Source organism: Ostrinia nubilalis, chromosome 17 (assembly GCF_963855985.1).
Source record: "Ostrinia nubilalis chromosome 17, ilOstNubi1.1, whole genome shotgun sequence".
Lineage (NCBI taxonomy): Eukaryota > Metazoa > Arthropoda > Insecta > Lepidoptera > Crambidae > Ostrinia > Ostrinia nubilalis.
Genome location: NC_087104.1, coordinates 4,840,847 through 4,863,479, shown reverse-complemented (window position 1 = coordinate 4,863,479; position 22,633 = coordinate 4,840,847). Strand labels below are relative to the sequence as shown.

The 22,633-nt window shown below is 43.1% G+C and overlaps 1 protein-coding gene across 1 annotated transcript in view; it reads left to right on the top strand.

Annotated features, from left to right (window-relative positions):
• LOC135079882 (tyrosine-protein kinase hopscotch) overlaps window positions 1–22,633 on the top strand; it is a 39,950-nt gene that overhangs the window by 4,004 nt on the left and 13,313 nt on the right. The window contains exons 3-11 of the mRNA XM_063974509.1: window positions 209–367; window positions 805–982; window positions 9,413–9,567; window positions 9,780–9,872; window positions 9,974–10,093; window positions 10,282–10,430; window positions 10,793–10,927; window positions 14,446–14,564; window positions 14,765–14,901. Of these exons, the coding sequence (XP_063830579.1) occupies window positions 209–367; window positions 805–982; window positions 9,413–9,567; window positions 9,780–9,872; window positions 9,974–10,093; window positions 10,282–10,430; window positions 10,793–10,927; window positions 14,446–14,564; window positions 14,765–14,901 (1,245 nt within the window). The remainder of the gene's footprint in view (window positions 1–208; window positions 368–804; window positions 983–9,412; window positions 9,568–9,779; window positions 9,873–9,973; window positions 10,094–10,281; window positions 10,431–10,792; window positions 10,928–14,445; window positions 14,565–14,764; window positions 14,902–22,633) is intronic.

Genomic DNA, 22,633 nt, shown 5'->3' with positions numbered 1-22,633 from the left:
TTTATTAGGGAAATAATAAAAATATGATTGTTTTTAACTCATTAGTTTTTTTGTTCACTAAAAGTTTATTTTAGACGACTATTCGCCGAATGCCGAATAATACTAGCTATTATTCGGTATTCGACGAATATCAAAAAAATGTCGAGTAATGCCGAATACCGAATAATAGCGAGTATTCGCGGCAACTGTAGTAATAACTATGTTTCAGGTGCCGTGCCATAACTGAAGAGAAACTATCAATGAATGAAGTAGTGAGAAACTGTAAAAAGTATATACCAAAGATAATAAATAAGCGTCATGGGCCTTTTCCCAAGCGGCACGCAAACTATTATCTCCCCAAGCTATTTGAGATGCACTACAGTGTCAAGTGAGTAAATGTTATATTGATAAGGATGTGTATATTTTACGATTAATTTATTATCATTGTGTCTCGAATGAAAAACTTGTATTTGATTTGGATTTCACAGTTAGTTGCAAAATGCTTGTAATTTCTATGAAATGAGCTACATTTTACGTCTTAAATGTAGTCAGAAATTGGGCATCTTTGTGCTGATGAACATTCTTACGTATTTTTTTTACGGAAGCAATTTCATAAAATATCTTATGACTTCTAGTAGTTCTCAAACTGGGTAGACTTGTCTTTTGGAGTCTTGATTTTGAGGATTGAGTTTTTACAGTAAAAAAAAGCACATCATACTACACTTTTTTGTTGTACCTAAAATATAAATCTATTGCAACTACATAACATGCCAAATGCTTAACTTGATGTGCCTTCATCTGTACATAATATAATTTTGTTTGCAGTTACCTGAAAGACAAATACATGGTGCAACTGTATGGGCTCGCGCCGAACTACTTAGCCGAAGAGTACGAGAATGTTTTGTGGCTGAACGCCGATAACATAGTGCCGGTTCGACTCGTTGTAGCGCCATTCCATCCCCAGCAGCCCGGTATTCGGTTATACGACACGAATAAAGGAGAGGTAATACATTCTTAATATTCATTCTTTCAAAGTTTGTGTTTAGGGTATTTTGAAGAACTTCCTCCACAGCTCTCTAAAACGATGGTCGATAATACTATAGCTGCAGTTCAGCCGGACTAGGATGTGCCGTGATAAAATTTTATCGATGATTTTAGGCGACAAATGTATGAACTTATCACGTAAAATCGATAAAATGGCGCGGCATTCTAGATCCTATCCGCTTACAAGAGTTCAAGCAAGAATCTTTAAAACATTAGAATTTACAATCGAAATAACACTACTAGTATCAATACCCTTACAATCGGCCCAAGTTATGTGGCTCTAAAAAGCAAATATGTACTTCAAAAACATGCTAGGTTGCCCATGAGTTTTATACAGTTCCTCTACAAATATAAAATAAAAATTTGACGATCATTGATGGCTTAATTGTTTTAAAGGTGATTTTTAAGCAGTCCCAGTTCCCAATTAAATAATGTTTTAAAAATATTACATCTGAGAATTGAACTTTTAGTAGCTATTAAAAGATGCAAAATACCCTATTATAGACAAACATGTCCATTTTTATGGTCTTTTTATAACTAGTTCGTAGAACTCATTTCTATTTACATAAATGAATATGGCTGAGCAATATTAATTGTCGCCGCGCCTTTTCCTTACTGCGTTTTTGTTGCTTCGTTCGCGCTTATAAAAAGGATTTGACTCAAAAGTACCTTTGTGGTCGGCAGATGATATACAGGGTGTTTGGCGCATCGTGTGCCAAAATGATTTGGCGGATAGAATGGGTCATTTCCTATATTTTCAGCCCCCATAACACGTTCCATGCCAGGCGGCTACTTTTAAATTATTTTTTTTAGTAATTTCACCAAAATACCCAAATCGCATCATTTAATTTCGATTAAAAAAAAAACTACTAGGCGCAGCCCTAAAGTAAATATTTTGTTTTGACGTGCATTAATGTAGGGTTGCATCAAATCTAAATTTACTGGCAAATATCATCTAGTTTTTTTAAAATTCAGCTTTGAAGTTTTCAGAAAAGTTAAAAACGGACTGAACATTTAAGTTTAAATGGGTATAATTTTTTTTTTAAAAGAGATAGCGATCTTCGGATTTTATCAAAACTTCTCTAGTCTATCCTCATTCAAACGGTATACTAATCTTGTATAAATAATAACAACAACTTCACAAATTACTTAAATTAGTGCATTGACTCTACTCGGACTGATTTGCGAAATTTGTGTTTATAGCCCCTTTATGTGTGAATAGCACGTTTAACACCTACAGGTAAAAAATATTTATCTTATGCAATGTAAAAACCTTTTCCCAATCGTTTTTCAATGTGGATTTCTTGAATTTAAAGACGAAAATAATTATTTTGATCGTTTATTAATTATTACAAATTTTGTTCAAAATGGCCTCGGCAACGTATACACTCACGACATCTTCTTCTAATTTTCTCTTTTTATTACTACAAAGGCGTTTTCTACTCGTGGATTGGAAGAGATGGCCCTATACAGTGGCCTACACGTTCCCCAGACCTAACTCCGTTCGATTTTTACGTCTGGGGACAAGCTAAAGAACTGGTGTACGTAACGGATTCAAACAATAGAAAAACTACAACGAATAGAAAACGCCTTATTAGTAATAAAAAGAGAAATGTGGCTGCATACGACAACAGTCGAAATTAGAAGAAGATGTCTTGAGTGTATACGTTGCCGAGGCGGACATTTTGAACAAAATTTGTAATAATTAATAAACGATCAAAATAATTATTTTCGTCTTTAATTTCAAGAAATCCACATTGAAAAACGATAGATAAAAGGTTTTTACATTGCATAATATTGGGTCAGGTCAGTGGAAATTAAACTCCGTAAAACTTTTCAGCACTTTCACAGTATATTTCACACAACACTTTTACAATATTAATATTTCGTCCTTAACTGTTACTCCGCTCAGCGCTCGATCAAGACTGACTCTCGCTCTGCTATCGAATGCCCCGCTCAATCACCCCCACCACAAGTCGGTGTGCTGTGATTGGTCGACGCTTCCGATTGGCTGACGTCTCTGATTGGCTTTTGTAATTGTAGTCAAATTAACAACTCGTAACAGAAATTGATTGAAAACTAAAGAAAGTGTATAATAATAAAATATTTCTAAAAATAGTTTTATATTTTACCATTATAATCGACAATAAATATTAATAAAATTACCAGTAGTTATTAAAATAATATTTGTTGCAATCCTAGTTAATTGAACCAACATAAACGGAAATCAAATAAAATACATTAAATAAAATAGGTTAATTATTACTTCATTGTTACAATCAATTTAAAAATTACTAAAATAACAATAGTTATTGTATAAATATAAATATGACGCTAACAGCTCGGCCATCCTACTTAAAGCGAGTCCCATCGCTTATTATTTCATTTAAACAAAAAATATAACATGCAATATAACATAATTGACATTTCATGGAAAAAAAACATCCTAATAGACTTAAAATAAATATTAGAACTAATTCAAATTGGTTTTATCTACAAAACTAATCATAAAGAGTTGGTGTAAATTATAATTACCTAATTCATTTAGATATATTAAAAGCATATAATAAAGTGGATATAAAGTCACCGACATCATACTATTTATTATTACAACAGACAATCAACATGTTACAAGTGTTTCTGAGAGAGGACATTACCCAATTTAAATTTACTATTTACTCATCTTTTGCAATGTCATTTTCAGATGATTCAGACTCAAAATTTTTATTGAAATTCATCCAAATCTACCCACTTTTTCGAGTAAAAGGTGTGTCCTTAATAACAAACCTGTCAGTATCGAGGACTATACGGTAGGGATCTTGATAGTTTACTACAGGTTTCCATCTTTTTATTTACCATCGTGAGGTAGGTACTTGCCTCTCCACGCGTACCAGGTCTCTATCATTGTACTGTGTGGCCAGTGCTTAAAAATTAATGGCATACTTTACCTTCTGTTCCACTTTTACAATTCTGAAGGGCTCTTCGGTGTCGTCTTATGTTAGTAATGTACTAATACCAACCTGTATGTTTGTAGGAGCTTATCCTATCATTTGTCGTCGCCGCCATGGATGGATGGATGTGGATAATGCATCTAAAATAGTGCGATAATCTAAAATATTTAACCTGCCCACTAGTCCTGGGCCTTTTGAATATGCTTTATATCGTAGGACACGACAAAGTCTTGAAATACTTTATAATAGGTACATATCGGTTTCTGTGAGACATCTATAATATTTTTATAATTGTAAGATAATATTCCTGACCTCTCAAACCACGTAACGTGACCTTTACATCAATTTTAAAATCTAGCAATTCGCAATCAGCAGAAACTTGGATTGCGCGCATTGTATACCTACATACATGAGAACCTCAAGAGTCAAACTTAATATCGTTAGGGAATTATAAGGATGTCTAGTTTTTCAGTAAAGGGATGACCTTACAAGACGTGGCGAAAAAGAACACAAGTTCATCGCCATTAATAAGAGAAGAAGAAGAAGAAGAAGAAGGAAGACCTTACAAGACAGGACGCGCCAGAACGTCTTCCACTAAGTACGAGATGATATTATCTGATATTATATTGATCTTCTAGGTACCGTGGCAACTACTACTCCAAGCGTAATGACCATATTAGCTCCTACACCACTGAGGATTGGCAAGGTTGTGTCATCATTTAGATAAACCATTTAGGTTCAGAGAATTGGAATCTGAATTAAAGAGCATTTAGGTACTCCCTAGATTGATGCGACAAGAAATTATAGACCCATTTACTTTTAAATCCATTACATACCGTTACACACATTTTTTTGATACCAGTAACCTCTGTCATTACTTAAGATACAAGTTTCTGTTTTGAAGTATTTTCGGACTCATTAGAAACTGACTTTCCTATGTTTTTATAACAGTTGGAAGTAAGATGACCAACCCGATCACATGTCATGCATTTAGAAGGAGCTTTATCGCACTTATAACTACGGTGACCCACCTCATTACAGTTGTGACATTTCACGGAAGATGCCGTCTTTTCACACTTGAAACTTGGATGCCCGATCTCGTTGCAGTTGAAGCACCTAATTATGGGGTTGGTGTTACCTGATTTCGAAGAATCTGCGCAATCCACGTTGTTTTCAGAACGTCTCCTCATCGTATCTTGGTTGTCTCTGCTCTGCCCTATTTTAACTGTTTTGAAATATTTAAGCACCTGTTCTGGCTCTCGAAATTGTGCTGCCTGGGCACCAACTTTTACTGCCCGATCCTCTATACTGTACAAAAGACAATCTACTGCTTGTTTGCCGGTGATTTTACATCTATTTATCAAATTAATTTTTGCATAATAGTAATGCTCTAAAGAATCACCATATTTAGCCTTCTTAGATAACATTTCGGTTAAGAGTTCGGCATAATCTTCTCTACATGGAAAGGATTCAATTAGTTTCCTTTTCCATTCTGACCACGTATGTAATATCGAAGTTAGACCCTGATACCATGTTCTAGCAACGCCGCTTAATTTTGGTAGGGAATAGTGGATAATCTCCCTTTCTTCCCATCCATAAACCTCGGCACATTCCTCTACTTTAGTGATCCATGTCGAGACAGTTTGATCTCTAGATAAAGGGTCGAACTCCGGTATCACACTCGAATTAAAAGTAATTTTCGGCTTATCCGAACTCTTAACTTTTTCTAAAATAGACAGAAATTTATCTACTAACTTGGTATCCCGTTCCTCTTCTCTGTTCTCCAATGGTCTTTTTCTTTTCGGAGATGGCGACTGATTTCTTGATTCTGAAGATGAATAAATGACCCGTGCCCTTTTCCTTGAGTCACCAGTTCCGCGCCTCTTCCTAGAGCTTCTTTTCTCCCTTGGTGATGGAGAGAGTGGCTCTCCTTCAGTTCCCGACGACGAAGTAGTATAGCGCCGTCTCCGCAATACTGGTCGTGAAGATCGGTTTGTTCTCCCCTTACAAGTAGCATGTCGTACGCCTTCTTGCCTTGAAGGTAGTATAACACTTCCTTCTTCATCAGATGTATTCCCTTCCTTATCCCTTTCCTCAGGTACCCCTTTGTACCTCATCCTCAACCCTCCACCTAGGGCTGTCCTCCTTTTAGACCCTCCACCTAGGGCATCCCTCCTTTCAAACCCTCCACCTAGGGCATCCCTCCTTTCAAACCCTCCACCTAGGGCATCCCTCCTTTCAAACCCTCCACCTAGGGCATCCCTCCTTTCAAACCCTCCACCTAGGGCATCCCTCCTTTCAAACCCTCCACCTAGGGCATCCCTCCTTTCAAACCCTCCACCTAGGGCATCCCTTCTATCAAACCCTCCACCTAGGGCATCATCGCTATCCTCCATCATTTTTCAATTATCTGAAACTTACAGAGACCAGCTTAATATATGTCACATCAGTACCATCTCAATTTTATACTTTAAAGTAGATACCACTGCCTAATAGGAACATCTATGCGTATTATAAATCGAATATTGTATTTTAAAATTACATTTAAACCTCATAGTAATTAGAGCAATGTAACCTTCATAAAATTAGCAAATGCCAGGATAAATTTAATCACCTAGCGGCGTAATAAGTCAAATATTTCCCAGTTGCAAGACAATATATTTTTTTTTTTTTACTTCTCTATCACTTCACAATTTATCAGAGGAATTAAAAAAAAGTTTGCCCATAAATAGCTTAAAAATAAGTGAAAAACCTTTTCATATTTGTTGATCAAGTCAAATAATAAAAGAACAAGAAGGGAGTGAAAGAAGAAAAAAAAATACTCGTACATTAGGTTAACCATTACAAATTTACTAACGTACTTACGTTTGTTTTCTGGCTCGTGGGCGTAAGAAAATGCAAAATTTTCTTGGTAATCCCACTTCTGACCTATTGGGTCAGGTCAGTGGAAATTAAACTCCGTAAAACTTTTCAGCACTTTCACAGTATATTTCACACAACACTTTTACAATATTAATATTTCGTCCTTAACTGTTACTCCGCTCAGCGCTCGATCAAGACTGACTCTCGCTCTGCTATCGAATGCCCCGCTCAATCACCCCCACCACAAGTCGGTGTGCTGTGATTGGTCGACGCTTCCGATTGGCTGACGTCTCTGATTGGCTTTTGTAATTGTAGTCAAATTAACAACTCGTAACAGAAATTGATTGAAAACTAAAGAAAGTGTATAATAATAAAATATTTCTAAAAATAGTTTTATATTTTACCATTATAATCGACAATAAATATTAATAAAATTACCAGTAGTTATTAAAATAATATTTGTTGCAATCCTAGTTAATTGAACCAACATAAACGGAAATCAAATAAAATACATTAAATAAAATAGGTTAATTATTACTTCATTGTTACAATCAATTTAAAAATTACTAAAATAACAATAGTTATTGTATAAATATAAATATGACGCTAACAATAAGATAAATAATTTTTACCTGTTAGGTGTTCTACGTGCTATTCACACAAAAAGGAGCTATAAACACAAATTTCGCAAATCAGTCCGAGTAGAGTCAATGCACTAATTTAAGGAATTTGTGAAGTTGTTGTTATTATTTAAACAAGATTAGTATACCGTTTGAATGAGGATAGACTAGAGAAGTTTTGATAAAATCCGAAGATCGCTATCTCTTTTAAAAAAAAAATGCCCTTGTAAACTTAAATGTTCAGTCCATTTTTAACTTTTCGGAAAACTTCAAAGCTGAATTTTAAAAAAACTAGATGATATTTGCCAATAAAGGACAATGACCAAAAATGTATGGAGTGTGGTCCAAATGTCCACCACTAACGAGACCTATGTAGTAAAATAGTCTACTAAATACTGATTCATTATAACCAAACCGAAATCAAAAATATGCTGTCAGTAAAAAGTTATGACTGAATGAATAGTCATGTTTTTTACCTTTTCATCCGAAAAATGTTCTTGATATCATTCTATCAATCGCACATTTTGGATTAATCTATGCATGTTGTCATGTCGCTTAGTGTGCCGTGTTAGATTCTCGCTAAAAGAAAAAAAAATAAGCTCAGAAGAAAGACAATAATATTGGAATTATGGTCGGGTGGTCGCTGCTCCACCCCTATTGGTTGTAGAGTGATGTTACATAACCTAAAACCATCCTTGATAAATGGGCTATCCATAACAAAAATAATTTTTCAAATCGGACCAGTAGTTCCTGAGATTAGCGCGTAAACTATTACAATTTTTCATACGGTCATAACTCTTTACTGACAGCTTATTTTTTTTTCGTCCCATACTGAAAGTTAATCTCTATTTAATGGACTATAAGCCAATATAGGTCTCGTTAGTGGTGGACATTTGGACCACTTTTGGTCATTGTCCTTTAGATTTGATGCAACCCTACATTAATGCACGTCAAAGCAAAATATTTACTTTAGGGCTGCGCTTAGTAGTTTTTTTTGAAATCGAAATTAAATGATGCGATTTGGGTATTTTGGTGAAATTACTAAAAAAATTAATTTAAAAGTAGCCGCCTGGTATGGAACGTGTTATGGGGGCTGAAAATATAGGAAATGACCCATTCTATCCGCCAAATCATTTTGGCACACGATGCGCCAAACACCCTGTATACTTTTTTTTTTTACGTTAATATAAAGTTTTACGTTATTTGCGCGACTAATGCATCGTTATTCTCAAGTAAAATAAGAGAGCTTTCTAGTGCCATTAAAGAATAACAATTATTAATATTCTACAATTTCACCATTATAAATAATTTCCATGACTATGAAGAGAATTGAGAAATTAAGTTCATTCTTCTTTTTTCGCCTGCGCTATTATTTATTTTTTTACCAAAGAGTGGTTATATAATTTTCGTACATAAAACAAGTAATAGACAGGGCCATTGACTCGTGAACCTGTCTTTCTAATATACTCCGAGCGATTTCTCAAACAAGCATTAATTAATTGTGGAAGAACAAATTAAGTTGCTAAGCTAATTAACATACTTGCCTTATTATCGTAATCGTATATCGTAATCTCTAACCAGCTGTGGTAGTAAGAAGTAGTCATTCCCACGGATAGCTCGAACTTATCATATCATCGACCGTTATGTCCTTTTTGCTATCTGTTTAGTGTACTTTTAATATTTGGTTCAAGTACAATATTATTTGAATAAAGGACAATATTTGAACCAAGTACAACCAACAGGTATAGGCCCGGTCAGTAACCTTTTAATCCCACCAAAAACATTCTGTAAAAAACTAGCCAAGTCTCGATGGAGCTGCTTGTTTATCTCTAAAAAGTAATGAAATCTAGACAAAGTCGTGCCAAGTCTATGGTTCCTTACTGCGATTTCTTTATTATTATAGTCAATGTTGTGTGACTTGGCCGTTTTCACTAATTGATGTGATTTCTATTTCAGTGGATGCAAGTATGCACCATAGAAGGGCTAATCTATTTGATGCGGAACGGCAATTGCACCTTGGAGGTGTCGAGAAGGGGCACCCCGTTGTTTTTCAAGTTCAAGTCTGACGACCAGCTGTCGTCGTTTATTTCTGTTTGCGACGGCTATTACAGGTTTGTTTTGGTATTAAAATATTGTATACCTATTATTTCACGACGGATATACATTTGAGCGCGAATATGAATTGGTTTGGCCACTTAACTTATCATCATCATGCATGTATGCAATAAGAATGTTGCTCCTAAAATCTCTCTCTAATTCTTACTAGAAATTATTAGATTAATCGTGGATTATTCATAATCATAATACGAACCTTTTTCTACAGGTTAATGGTAAAATGGACGTTCAACTTATCAAAAGACGACGAAACGCCATCGTTGAAAGAGTTGCAAGAAATCAAGTGCCATGGTCCAGTAGGGTAAGATATTATTTTTATTCCATATTTAAATACTACATATTTAAACTGTGCATTTTTATTTGAAAATCTGTATTGAAATTTTGTTGTTTTTTGTTTATTAGGGGTGCGTTTTCATACCGAAAACTGGAAGAGAAACGTGCTAAGAAGCACGGCTGCTATATTTTAAGGCAGTGTCAAGATGACTATAATATTTATTACTTGGACGTTTGTACGAAAACTCGGTAAGTTAAGTATGTAATATGTTTTAGTGGAGTAAAGGTGGTCGTATTTGCGCTCACAAGTTGGCGCCACTGGCACTCACTAGTGGCTAAATACGATAGCCTTTATATGGTGAGAGACATAAATTTAGGCTGTAAATGTTGTATTAAATTGACTTCATAGGGACTCAAAACATTTATTTCCTTTGCAGTACAACAGAAACATATAAAATAGAATTCAAAGGGCACTGTTACATGTTCAACAACAACGAGTATTATGATATTCACGCCATAATCAGAAGCCATCAAGACCCAGAAAAGAAGATATTTCTAAACGAGTGTGTGCCACCGTCAGAATTCGGTAAGTCAAATACTACGCTAAGATAACAGTGGTGTCTTATCTCGTTGTAATACAGGCCATTTTGCAACAAATATGTAAAGTCTGACGTGCTGTCGACTGTTGTACAGTCATTAGCCTTAGAATTTTTGTTGCAAAATAAAGGTCATAGCAGACTTATCAACTCGGAGAGGGATTAACACCGTATCGCCTTTCGCGAGCTGCCGAAAAGGGTGCATTGCAGTATAGAGTTTCATACAAAGAATACTGACCGCCTTGAGTTGATATGGTTACGGTCTCTTTCCGGGTTGATAAGTGTGCTACGTCTTTAACACATATTGTAACTCCAAAAGGCGCCATAAATGTTTTGTCTTCTCTCTTTACAGATCAATCTCAACTGCTACTATGTGGCGAGCCGGTGAAAAAAGGAGTGAGAATAGACCAGACAGAACTGCAGGAGGTATTGAAGACTAACAAAAGCCCGCGATGCCTTCTCAATAAGGACATCATGCTATTCATAGGTATGATCACTTACCTTTATTATTACCGCATTAACCTTGGCAAAGAGCCCCACTAGGTGGACCGACGTTCGTGAAAGTCGCGGGTAGTGATGTAAAATAAAAAAAAACATAGCACCGTTGTTTTTTTCTACATTTGGTTTTTTTTCTGCCTTACATTTTAGACCTGAACCTACTCGTTTCAGCATTCTCAGGTATTTTAGTTGGTAATCACACTCAAAAGAACACTCGAATAGCACAAAAACTAAATAATTTGATATTGAACTTTCTCCGTCCATCGCACACCCCAACTGCGCTAAGCCAACTACGTTCAAATAAACAAACCTAAAGGGGATTTCTCTGTGTGCAAATGTAATTGATTTGGGGATTTCCCTTTCGTTGATGTAAAAATGTTGCCAATATAACGGGTGTAAAAAAACCTATCCCGAAGCCGAAGACTACTTATTCTCCACATCATGGGGATCATTTTTTTCTTTGGGACCATACCTGGGAAACTTGTGGTTTAGGAGATATTGAAGGTCAAAGTCAGAATATTTTTTTCAAGATTTTTACATTATCAATTTCAATTCGTTGTTTAAAATTTTTTTTTCTAAGAAACCTTATTAAAATTTTGAGTATTTTCGTCACAATAAGGCTTTTGTCTTTACAATAAGAAATGGACAGCAGCGCGCGCACACACGCTCAAGCGCTGCCCCCACGCCCCGAACCGCAACCCGCGCTCGCCCATGAGTCATTCAACTCTACTGTGAGTTCAACGACTACGACTGGACCAACTGAACTGAGCTTAATCCAAATCTACCTAGTTTGTAAAAATGAAATGAGTACTTAAATTAGTTACTTACACCTTAATATCACCTTACCAGTTTAGTTTTTATTCTAAAAAATAATAAATTACATTTTAATTAATAAAAACCCTTTACACGAATTTGTTTCTTTCCGCAAATTTAATAATCTTACAGAACCTAGGTTGTTAACTAAACCGTGCTTTTACGCATAACCGTTATTCTATCACAATGTAGTATCACAGGTCTTATTAGCTACGCAAGTGTGATAAGCGTAAGTAGGTATCATTAAAAAGTACCGTAAACAGATGAATAATGATCTTTTGAATGAGGCCTGTCATTCTTTACATTAATAACTCTCTACTTCAATAACTTAAGTCTTTACGATAGTAATAAAATTCATAAAGTAAAACTCAAATTATTGCTTACACCACACCGCTCTAAACGCCTAGAGTAAACACCTGGCAATGTTACTCCTATCGTTGATTAAGGCATTCACTTTCGATAGGAGTGATGATTGTGTGTTCTTTAAACTTAATTGATTTCAGCAACTAAATAAAAAGGTCTCTTTTTTCAGTCTTCCTTCCATACTCATTACTTCCTTTCTTCATAATTTACTTGAAATAAATAATGGTTATGCACGCGATTCTAAATAAACGTAATTTTAATCGTTAATCACAGGCAGTAAGCAGATGTGATAATCTTGTATCATTAAAAAGTACTTTAAACAAATGACAAATGCTCTTACACACAGGTTCATTATTTCTAGCTCTCTAACTTAATAAATTTTACGTCTTTACGATAGTAATTAATAAAATAAAACTTAACTTACTTATTACTGCAATCTGAACGCCTAGAAATAACACACTGGCAAACTCTTGCTCCTTCACTTTCGATGGGAGGTTTTAAAGATAAGATTTTATTTTTAAACTCGATTGATTTTAGAAACTAAACAAAATTTCATATCTTTTAGCACTTCTTTCATACCAATTACTTCCATTCTTCAACATAAAAAGATTCATCGTCTTGTTCGTGATTATTTTAAATGAACGTAACTTTATTACACGGAATAACTATCAAAATGTATTGATATTCTTATTGTTTTATTAATAACGATTGCGCATCTACAATTCATTCAAATTTGAGTATTTTGGAAGCTTGCTTAAAGCATTAATTATTATTAAGTATGCTAGGACGGATCTTTAGTTAACAAAGATTAATCAAAGTATTTTTGCCGCCGCTTTTACAATCTCATTCGTTGATAGACTTGCCTGTACTAAAGTGATGAAATTACATTTTTGTTAAGTTAAAAATTACGTAAATTTGTAGTTGAAAATGAAGAGTACCGATTCACGACGACACATTCGTTAGACGTATTGCTTGACTGTTATTGGTCAGTCAGTCTCGCCGCGCGGGCCAGTGCCTTTGTTGCGAGGGGCCGCTCGCTCCTCGCGTTGCTCGCACGGCCAGTTCGGTTTCTTCGGCCGTCGAATGCGCTTGCGACTTTTGATTGTTTTCTCGTGCGGATAGTTAGTGTGTGAACGTGTGATAGTGAGTGTGGTAATAGTGAATGTGTGTTAGAAAGATGCCTAACCATACGTACAGTGCTCGTGAGTACGTAAACATGGTTTACTGTTATGGGAGGGCACGTGGAATCGCATCTGAAGCCCTGCAGGCTGTAGGTATCGGGCTGAACATCCTACAGCGCACCACCGTACTGATTGATGCACGTATTTTTGTTCTGGCTGTACAACGTCTGTTGGACAATCAGCCGATTGTGCCTCCGTCCGCCTCGTCTAGGCGTGTATTGTGTCGTATTTGAGGAACTTAAATACCAGTCTGTACGTGAAGGAATACTGGAGCGCGCATCAAAACACGATTTACCTGGCACGCGTTTGCTTGCACGTGGAAGGCCGTCAGTTCGAGCCACAACTTGTCCGGTTGGAGCGGCCGATTCCAGACGACGTCGAAGGGGATTAGTCCGTAAGTACTTAGTTCTAAACCTAAACAAATGCTAAAGGAATGTGTTTTTTAAATGTAGGAAGTGAATAATCTGGTAATTTTGTGTACAAAATACTTCTGCGGTCGCGGTAGGTAGTGGCGGGAAAGCGCGTACGCTCCAATACACTCACACACACATAGGCACGGTCATTGCGTTGCGTGGCGCGCTGTACATTGCGGGCTGCGGAATATTGTATTTTTTTTAATCATAAAAATAAAAAATATTTCCCACCAATAATATTTTGTAATATTACTTGGTTGGGTGTACAGAAGGCGTAGTTTCAGTCTTCGTGATAGGTTTTTTTACACCCTGTATTCATGAAATCTTAGTACCAATCAACCAGAAAAGTATAGTAGAGTTAAAAATAAACCGAAAACTATTACCTATGTATTCTTAAGTATTTGTCTTAAAAGTTTTGGATTTCGTACTCGAAAAAAAACATGGTCCAGAAAAAAAACTGTTTTTTTTCAGGTTTTTTTTCAACGTTTTTTTTCACACCAGAAAAAAAACGTTTTTTTTTTGCAACACTAGTCGCGGGAGGTGCCTGGATGCGGGCGGCGCAGGACCGGTCGTTGTGGAAATCCTTAGGGGAGACCTTTGTCCAGCTGTGGACGTCATTTGGCTGAAACGAACGAAAGAGCTTGGACTATTTTACTTTTTGTGTGCCTTTCGTTTTTTATATACCTTCATTGCACTGAAAGTGAAGACCCATAATATTAATGTGTTTTGTTTTACAGGCTCAGAGAAAGTGGGATCCGGCAATATAACAGTCACTTACAAAGCGCATTGGAATCTGGACGAAACTAAGAAACTTATTGTTGCATTTAAAGCTTTACAAAGGGACGATCATTTGAAGGTAAGCTTAAGATTAGTTTTGATTTCTGAAGGTAAATCGATGTCGATCTATCGACTCTGTCAATCTCTATCTCCTTTGCCCATAGCGTTGTTACATCGTGAATGAATGAGATGGGTAGAAGGGAATATAATAAGACCCAATAGAATATTCTAAATGTAAAAGAAATGGTTATAGAGTTATAATGCTTTTTATATTTTCAGGAATTCATCGAGCTCGCTTCGAAATACGTGTGCGTGCATTCGTCTTGCGTCGTGCGATTGTACGGGGTGACTCTAAACTCGCCTACCGCGTTGGTGCTGGAATATGTGCCGTACGGGCCGCTGGACGATTATCTAAAGTAAGTGTTGATATTGTCAAACATTTTATGTTGTATTAAATGTTCGATTAGCTGACAACTGAGTTAGTTGATAACTGAGGCAGTGCCTAAGATATGAGAGCGACACGGGACGTCAAATGTCAGCGAGACTTCAGATTTATACAGGGTGGAAACGATAAGTCATCTCACTCGATTATTTCTAAACTATATAAGATTTCCAAAAAATGATTACTGATCCTGAAAGTGCTTCACGAGCTCTATCGAACGGTATCAATAATAAGTTACAGAATAAACTGGATGTATCCGAAAATTCAATGTTTCCAGCTTCCATACATTTAGTACAGCCACTGTCATATCACTCATCTTGTGCCGGACGGTATGGGGTAGCAACCCTGTGCGGACCCTGGATACCGTACGCCGACACGGCGCGATGCGGGGTGCAGCGCGAGCGGGAGAGCGAGACGAAGGGGGCGGGGAGCGCAGAAATAATAACTCGGTTGTGGTTGAGACTGTGACCGGTTCCTCGGAGCAGTGGCGAGAGCTTGGTGTTGCAGCTTGTTAAGGAGAAAACGCGGAACTGACTGGGTCCGGATGGCACCCCGATATTTATTTACTTTCATTAGAGTGAGAAAACCTAGCTGCCTCTCGCTCTAATGAAACAGCAAATCTATTGCCCTCTCTTTCTAATTTAGACCCCCCCTGGGCGGCAATACCGTATAGAGAGCCTGTTTTTTATCTATTCGGTGACCTATTTTTTAACTATGACCTTGACCTAATTCTTATCGGATTCTAATTAGCTCTTCCACTATTCTTTGGAATCTATGTTATTTATTTTCAGACAAATTACTTCTTACTATTCGATAGGTAAATAAAGGTACACAGGTACGGGGTTAATTACTAATTAAGCATTTGTACACAAAATAGGGCTCATTTGGCCACACTATTTTACATTAATTGCCTTTATGGCTAATTAAGACTATCATCAATTAAAAGTAAATAACTATAAAGATCTACACATAATTATCTTTCTAATTTACATATTATAAACACGATCTGTCAACTATTACTAGGTGAAATTACCAATTTAAGTATCATACATAAACAAAGGGCTATTAAACTATACATTTTTAACTGTTTTCTAAAATAAACTATACATTTTAACTGTTTTCTAAAATAAACTATAATTTAACTGTTTTCTAAAATAAACTATAATTTATACATCTCCAATATCACATACATCTATTAATTAATTAATTAATTAGAGACTTTACACATTACTAACTGAGAACCAACTAAGAGAAAGTGGACTGTATTACGAAATTATCAAAATTAAAACTATTTACTATTTAACTATATAAACGAAAATAAAAAACGATACAAAATTGAAACAAAACGAAAACTATTTTACAACTATTATGTTTCGGAGGCCGTCCGTCGTGCACATTCTCCCGCCGTGTAGCGCTGGTTGACTCGGCGCTACACCTCACTCGGTGTCACGACGGTCGATGTGGGCAGCACGACGAGCTTCTTGGTGGGGCGGCGCAGGACTCCGGTGCGGGTGGCGACGTCGGCGGCGCGCACGATGCCATCGCGCCCAGGGTAGACTTGGACGACGCGCCCCCGGGGCCACACGTTGCGTGGCAGGTTGGAGTCGGCGATGAGCACGAGGTCGCCGATGTTGAGCGGTGCTCCGCTCCCGTGCGGCTCCCGCCGGTGTTGGAGCTCCGGCAGGTACTCTCGGACCCAGCGGTCCCAGAACTCGTCGGCTAGCCGTTGAGCTCGCCTCCAGTGGTGGCGGCTGGCGACGTCTGCTTCGGTGAACGTCCCCGGCTGTTGGATGCGGCCCGACCCCCCGAGTAGGAAGTGGTTGGGGGTCAAGGCTTCGGCGTCGTCGGGGTCCACCGACACGTGGGTCAGTGGTCTGCTGTTGACTGTGTATTCTGCCTCGCAAAGCAGAGTGGCGAGCGTCTCTTCGTGGGGGTGACGCTCGCGCAGGACGGTGCTGAGGGCGTCCTTGACGGACCGGACGAGGCGTTCCCACGCCCCGCCCATGAACGGTGCGCTCGGCGGTATGTAGCGCCATCTGATGAGGTGGTTGGCGGCCTCCTGCCGGCTCGCCTGGAGGGCGGCCCGCTGGAGCTCGACGTCGGCACCACGCAGGTTGGTGCCGTTGTCCGACCAGATCTCTGATGGTTGCCCTCGGCGCGCCATCATGCGGCGCAGCGCGAGGACGGCGGAGTCGGTGGAGAGTGAGGCCGCGACCTCCAGGTGCACGGCCCGGGTGGTGAGGCATGTGAACAGCGCCACATACCGCTTCTGGTGTTGTCGGCCCACGGTGACTGAGAGCGGCCCGAAATAATCGAGGCCGGTGTAGGTGAAGGGCCGCTGATGGTGAGCGAGGCGTCCCGTCGGGTGGTCGCCTGTCGGTGGTACTGCGGCCACCGCACGCCGAATTCTGCACTGCTGACAACTTTTGATCACGCTGCGCACGATGGGACGAGCTCGGATCACCCAGAAGCGTTGTCGGATTTCGTTCAGGACTGTCTCCACGCCGCCATGGTGTAATTTCTGGTGCGTCCATGCCACGTAGAGTTTGGTGTACTGGTGGTTTCCATCCAGCACAATCGGATGCTTCTGTTCTTCTGTGATGTTTTCTGCGGCCGTGATTCTCGATTTCAGCTTAATCACCGGCTCGCACGGATCGAAGGCCAGCGCGAGTGAGCGCAGCCGGCTGTCATTGGACACTGCTTCTGTCTTCTTTAAAGCTTCTAATTCGGCGCCGAACGCTTCCTGCTGCACGGCGCGCACCCACAGCTCCTCCGCCCACACGATGTGCTCGGCGGCCAACGGCGGTATGACGTCTTCTGTAAGGACGGCTCGGCGCGGCGTGGGCGGCGCGGTCGGCTTGGCGACACGGCGCCACGTCGGGTCGGCTTCGGTGTTTCGAGTTGTCCGCTTGTAACTGTTGACGTTGGCGCTCTGCGGGCGCGCCCGGCGCAGCGGGGCACGGAAGCGGTGTATCGCCTGGAGGACTCTCGCCGTGGCGCGTATCAGGCGCAGCCACGACGAGAACCTGTGTGGTGACGGTAATGCATCGGAGACTCTGGGCTCGACGATGCTTGATGCGACGGAGTGGGTCCTCTCTTCTCCGGTTGGGGCCGCCTGTTCTATTTTCTCGGCCGGCCAGCTGTCAGCAGGCTCATACAGGAACTTCGGTCCCGTGAACCACCGATGATGCTGCGTAAAGTTGACCGGCGCTCCTCTGGTGGCGTCGTCAGCCACATTCTGTTGGGTCGGCACCCACCGCCACTCCTTCGCCTGTGTGTCTTCCTCTATTTCTGCCACTCTGTGTGCGACGAAAGGCTTGAAAGAGCGGGGTCCCGCCCTCAGCCACGCGAGTACGGTTTTCGAGTCGCTCCAAAAGACTCTTCTGTCTGCCTTCAGCTGGTATTCGTCGGCGGCGGTGCGGGCCAGGCGGCAGCCCAGCACGGCGGCCTGCAGCTCGAGCCTTGGGATGGACGTCAGCTTGAGGGGCGCCACGCGCGCCCTGGCGGCGGCAAGCGTCACGTGCACTCTACCGTCTTCGTCTTCAGTGCGCCAGTAGACAGCAGCGGCGTAGGCCTTCTCGCTGGCGTCCACGAAGGTGTGCAGCTCGCGTCGGGTCGCCCGGCTGTAGCCAGGGTGACATCTTGGCAGGTTGACGTCTCGGAGCGCGGCCAGCTGCCGCACCCACTCACTCCAGCCCGTCGACAGCGGCGGCGGCAGGCGGACGTCCCAATCGACGCCTACGCGCCACGCCTCTTGTAGCAGCTGTTTCGCTACGATGGTGATGGGGGAGGCGAGGCCCAGCGGGTCGAACAGTGACATCACTGTCCGCAGAGCCTCCCTCTTCGTCGGAGTTTGCCCGCTGTCGACGTCAGGCACCCGGGCGAAGTTCAGATTAAATCCCAAGGTGTCGCAGGTCGGCCTCCAGGTGAGGCCCAGGACCTTCTCTTCGATGTCTTCAAGTGTGACGTCCCGAGTGGCGGCAGCTTCCGCCCGATGGACTTCTAGTACTTCGGAGCGATTCGAGGCCCACTTGGCCAAATGAAAATTGGCATCCGCGTGCACTGTGCGCACGTCGGTGCTCACTCTAACTGCTTCTTCAACTGTTTCAAAACTCTGGAGATAATCATCCATGTAGTGATGACGCACGATGGCTTCGGCTGCGTCCGGATGGTCGGCCCGATGACGCTCGGCGTTGTGATTCTTGACAAACAACGCCGTGCACGGTGAGCAGGCTGCTCCGAAGATGACCGACTTCATCCGGTACTCTGTGGGCGGTCCCTCCCGCCGGTGTGAGCGCCACAAGAAGCGCAGCGCATCTCTATCTTTCTCGTGCACTTGTATTCGCAGGAACATTTCTTGTATGTCCGCGGCGACGGCGACGGCGTGCTGGCGAAAGCGCATCAGCACCCCCGGCAGCGACTGCAGGAGGTCCGGACCCGACAGCAGGTGGTCGTTCAGGCACGTACCCTTCGTGCGAGCGGCGGCGTCGAAGACTGGCCTCACCTTCCCGGGCTTGGCTGGATGGAGCACCGGGAAGTGAGGCAGGTACCAGATGCGCCCGGTGGTCGATGGTGCGGTGGCGGCTTCCTCTGCGTATCCTTTTTCTATCAGCTGTGTCATCTGCCGCTCGTACGCCGCCCCGAGCTCCGGCTGCTTGTCCAGCTTGCGCTCTGTGCTGTGTAGGCGCGTCAAGGCTTGGTCGTAATTGTTGGGCAGCTCGGGGTGGTCGGTGGCCCAAAGTAGGCCCGTTTCGTAGCCCGCTGTCGGCAGCTTGATGGTTTCACTCTCCAGGATGCGAAGCGCCCGCTCTTCGGGGTCGGCGCGCGTTTTCTTGGGCGTCACGCCCAATGATTCGATTGCGAAATGCTTCTTGATCATTTCTTCTATTCTGTTGTCGCTCTCTTCATTGAGCCTGTATACGTGGTGGACTGTGTGCCCCAGGCTCCGGCTGCTTGAGCCGTGGAGCACCCACCCCAGGGGTGTGCGGGACGCCACCGGTTCTGTTGCGGCGCCACGTCGTACCTCGTTGGCCAGTAGGAGTTCCCAATTGTCCTGCCCGATCAGGATAGTGGGCCGCGCCTCCGCATACCGCACTCGCGTTTCGATATCTTGAAGATGTTGATATTTTGACAAGTCTCGGTCAATGTGCTGGGCCGCCAGTCGTAAGTTCTTGATAGTGCGGCCTCGCAGGGAGTGCTCTTCATCCTGCCCTCGTAGCACAAGTTTCACTCGTCGCGAGTCGGTACGCGTGACGCGGGCCCCCGCTATAGCTTCTATGCTCAATGGGTCTATGGGTCCTGTAGCGCCCGCGCGCTTAGCCAGGTCTTCGTCTATGAGTGTGACTGTCGAGCCGTCGTCTAAGAGTGCGAATGTGTCTATATTGGCCTTGGGGCCCACCACTGTCACTGGTAGAATTTTGAGGAAACTTACGGTTGACTTTCCAGATGAGTTTGCTGCTGTCACTGTTTCACTCCGGCTGGCTGGCACTTCGGGTCTCTTGAAGTGCAGTAATGGGTGGTGGGTCCTCTCACAGCCGTCCTCTCCACACTGACGGTCTTCACACTTATGCCCCCCTCTCCTGGGGTTCAGGCAACGGAAACATAGTCGATCCGCTTTCGCTATGCTCCATCGTTCACTGTTGTTCGCACGCACAAATTTTCTACACTTGTCGGCGCTATGGTTCGGTAAACTGCACACTGGACACTTTTCGCTTCTGTTGTCGCATTTTTCGCTGTCACTTCGACTGTTGTAGGCGCGCTGCGGCCGGTTGCGTGGCGCCGCGCGCTGCTGCTGCTCCTCGGCGCCGCCGACGAGCTCGGGGTCTGCGTACTTCCCGCACGCCTCCGCCTCCCTGGTCACGAAGCGGTGAAGGCGCACGAGGTCCGGCTCCTCTGGCGGCTGGTCCCGGCTGAAGTCGAACCACCGGTACCGCAGCGACGGCGTCAGCTTCTCTGTCACTTGCTTGACCACTTCCGGGTTGTACATGTACTGCGGCTGCTGGAGTGCGCGGAGTGTAGCGACGCTGTTTTTTATTCGACTCGCGAACTGTATTATGTCCCGTGGCGCATCTGTAGGCTTCTGTACGTTGCGAAGTCGTTCGATCTCGGCGAGCGCAATCGTCTCCGGTCTGCCGAATCTTGTCTCGAGTTCGCCGATTATTTCCGCCGGGCTAGTGTTTACTATGAGTAAACTGCTAACCGCTTCCTTGGCTTTTCCTTTCAAAGCCCGTCGCAGGCGGGCTGTATTCTCGATTTCTGTGAAGTATCTCTCTGTTTCTTGATAGCCCGCTCTGAAGGCGAGCCAGTCGAGATGTGAGCCCCCGAAGGGCATCAGTTCTCCGATGAATCGCGGCGTGGCCCCATGTGGGCGCGCAGCCTGCGCGATGGCGGCCGCCAGCTCGTTAAGGTCGAATTGTCCCTCGGACCGATGATACCCCGTTGCTGCTGGCGGCGGCTTCGATGACGACGATTGCTTCAACTGTACGCTGTGCGGCGGCGCCACGCCCGATAGCGGCGCGGCGAGCTGCTGTGCGATCGATACGCCGGTCGGCAGCGCGTGTGGCGCGCCGGGTGGCGGCGGTGGTGCGTGTGACACGCCGGGCGGCGGTGCATGTGGCACGCCGGGCGGCGGTGCTACGCCTGTAGACTGTTGCGGTGCACTGAGCGGCGCGGCGGGCGGTGGCGGCGGCACTGTATTCAGCCACTCGGCCACTCGCGCCTGGCCCAGCGATTCACCCGATGCGACCGACTCGCCGTCCTGGCTGTCCTCCTCCAGGACGGCAAGCCTGGCCTCTTCCAGCTCCAGCTTGAGTCTGGCTATCTTCTGTTTGGCGCGCGCGATCCTTCGCGCACGGTCGGATTTCGTCGACGACGCTCTTGCTGCGTCGTCGTGCTGCTGTTGCGACGACGGTGCTGGCGGTGGTGGTGGCGCCTCCGACGGGGAGCCGGGCGGCTCGATATGCCGCACCGGTTCCGGCGCTGACGGCCTCGGGGCCGCCACTGACTGTGACGCGGTCGCGGGAGCGCTCTCCTCAGGGCGCTCCTGTGCCTCGATCGGCTCCGCGGGTCTGCCTCTACTCCGAGTCACCGGCATTTTGCTACGCTCCCCTTGCTTCCGGTTATGAAGCCGATGAAATTTCCCACTCGCTTTTGCTGCCGAAGTGTCCAATCCGGCTCCGAATGGACGTGCCGGACGGTATGGGGTAGCAACCCTGTGCGGACCCTGGATACCGTACGCCGACACGGCGCGATGCGGGGTGCAGCGCGAGCGGGAGAGCGAGACGAAGGGGGCGGGGAGCGCAGAAATAATAACTCGGTTGTGGTTGAGACTGTGACCGGTTCCTCGGAGCAGTGGCGAGAGCTTGGTGTTGCAGCTTGTTGAGGAGAAAACGCGGAACTGACTGGGTCCGGATGGCACCCCGATATTTATTTACTTTCATTAGAGTGAGAAAACCTAGCTGCCTCTCGCTCTAATGAAACAGCAAATCTATTGCCCTCTCTTTCTAATTTAGACCCCCCCTGGGCGGCAATACCGTATAGAGAGCCTGTTTTTTATCTATTCGGTGACCTATTTTTTAACTATGACCTTGACCTAATTCTTATCGGATTCTAATTAGCTCTTCCACTATTCTTTGGAATCTATGTTATTTATTTTCAGACAAATTACTTCTTACTATTCGATAGGTAAATAAAGGTACACAGGTACG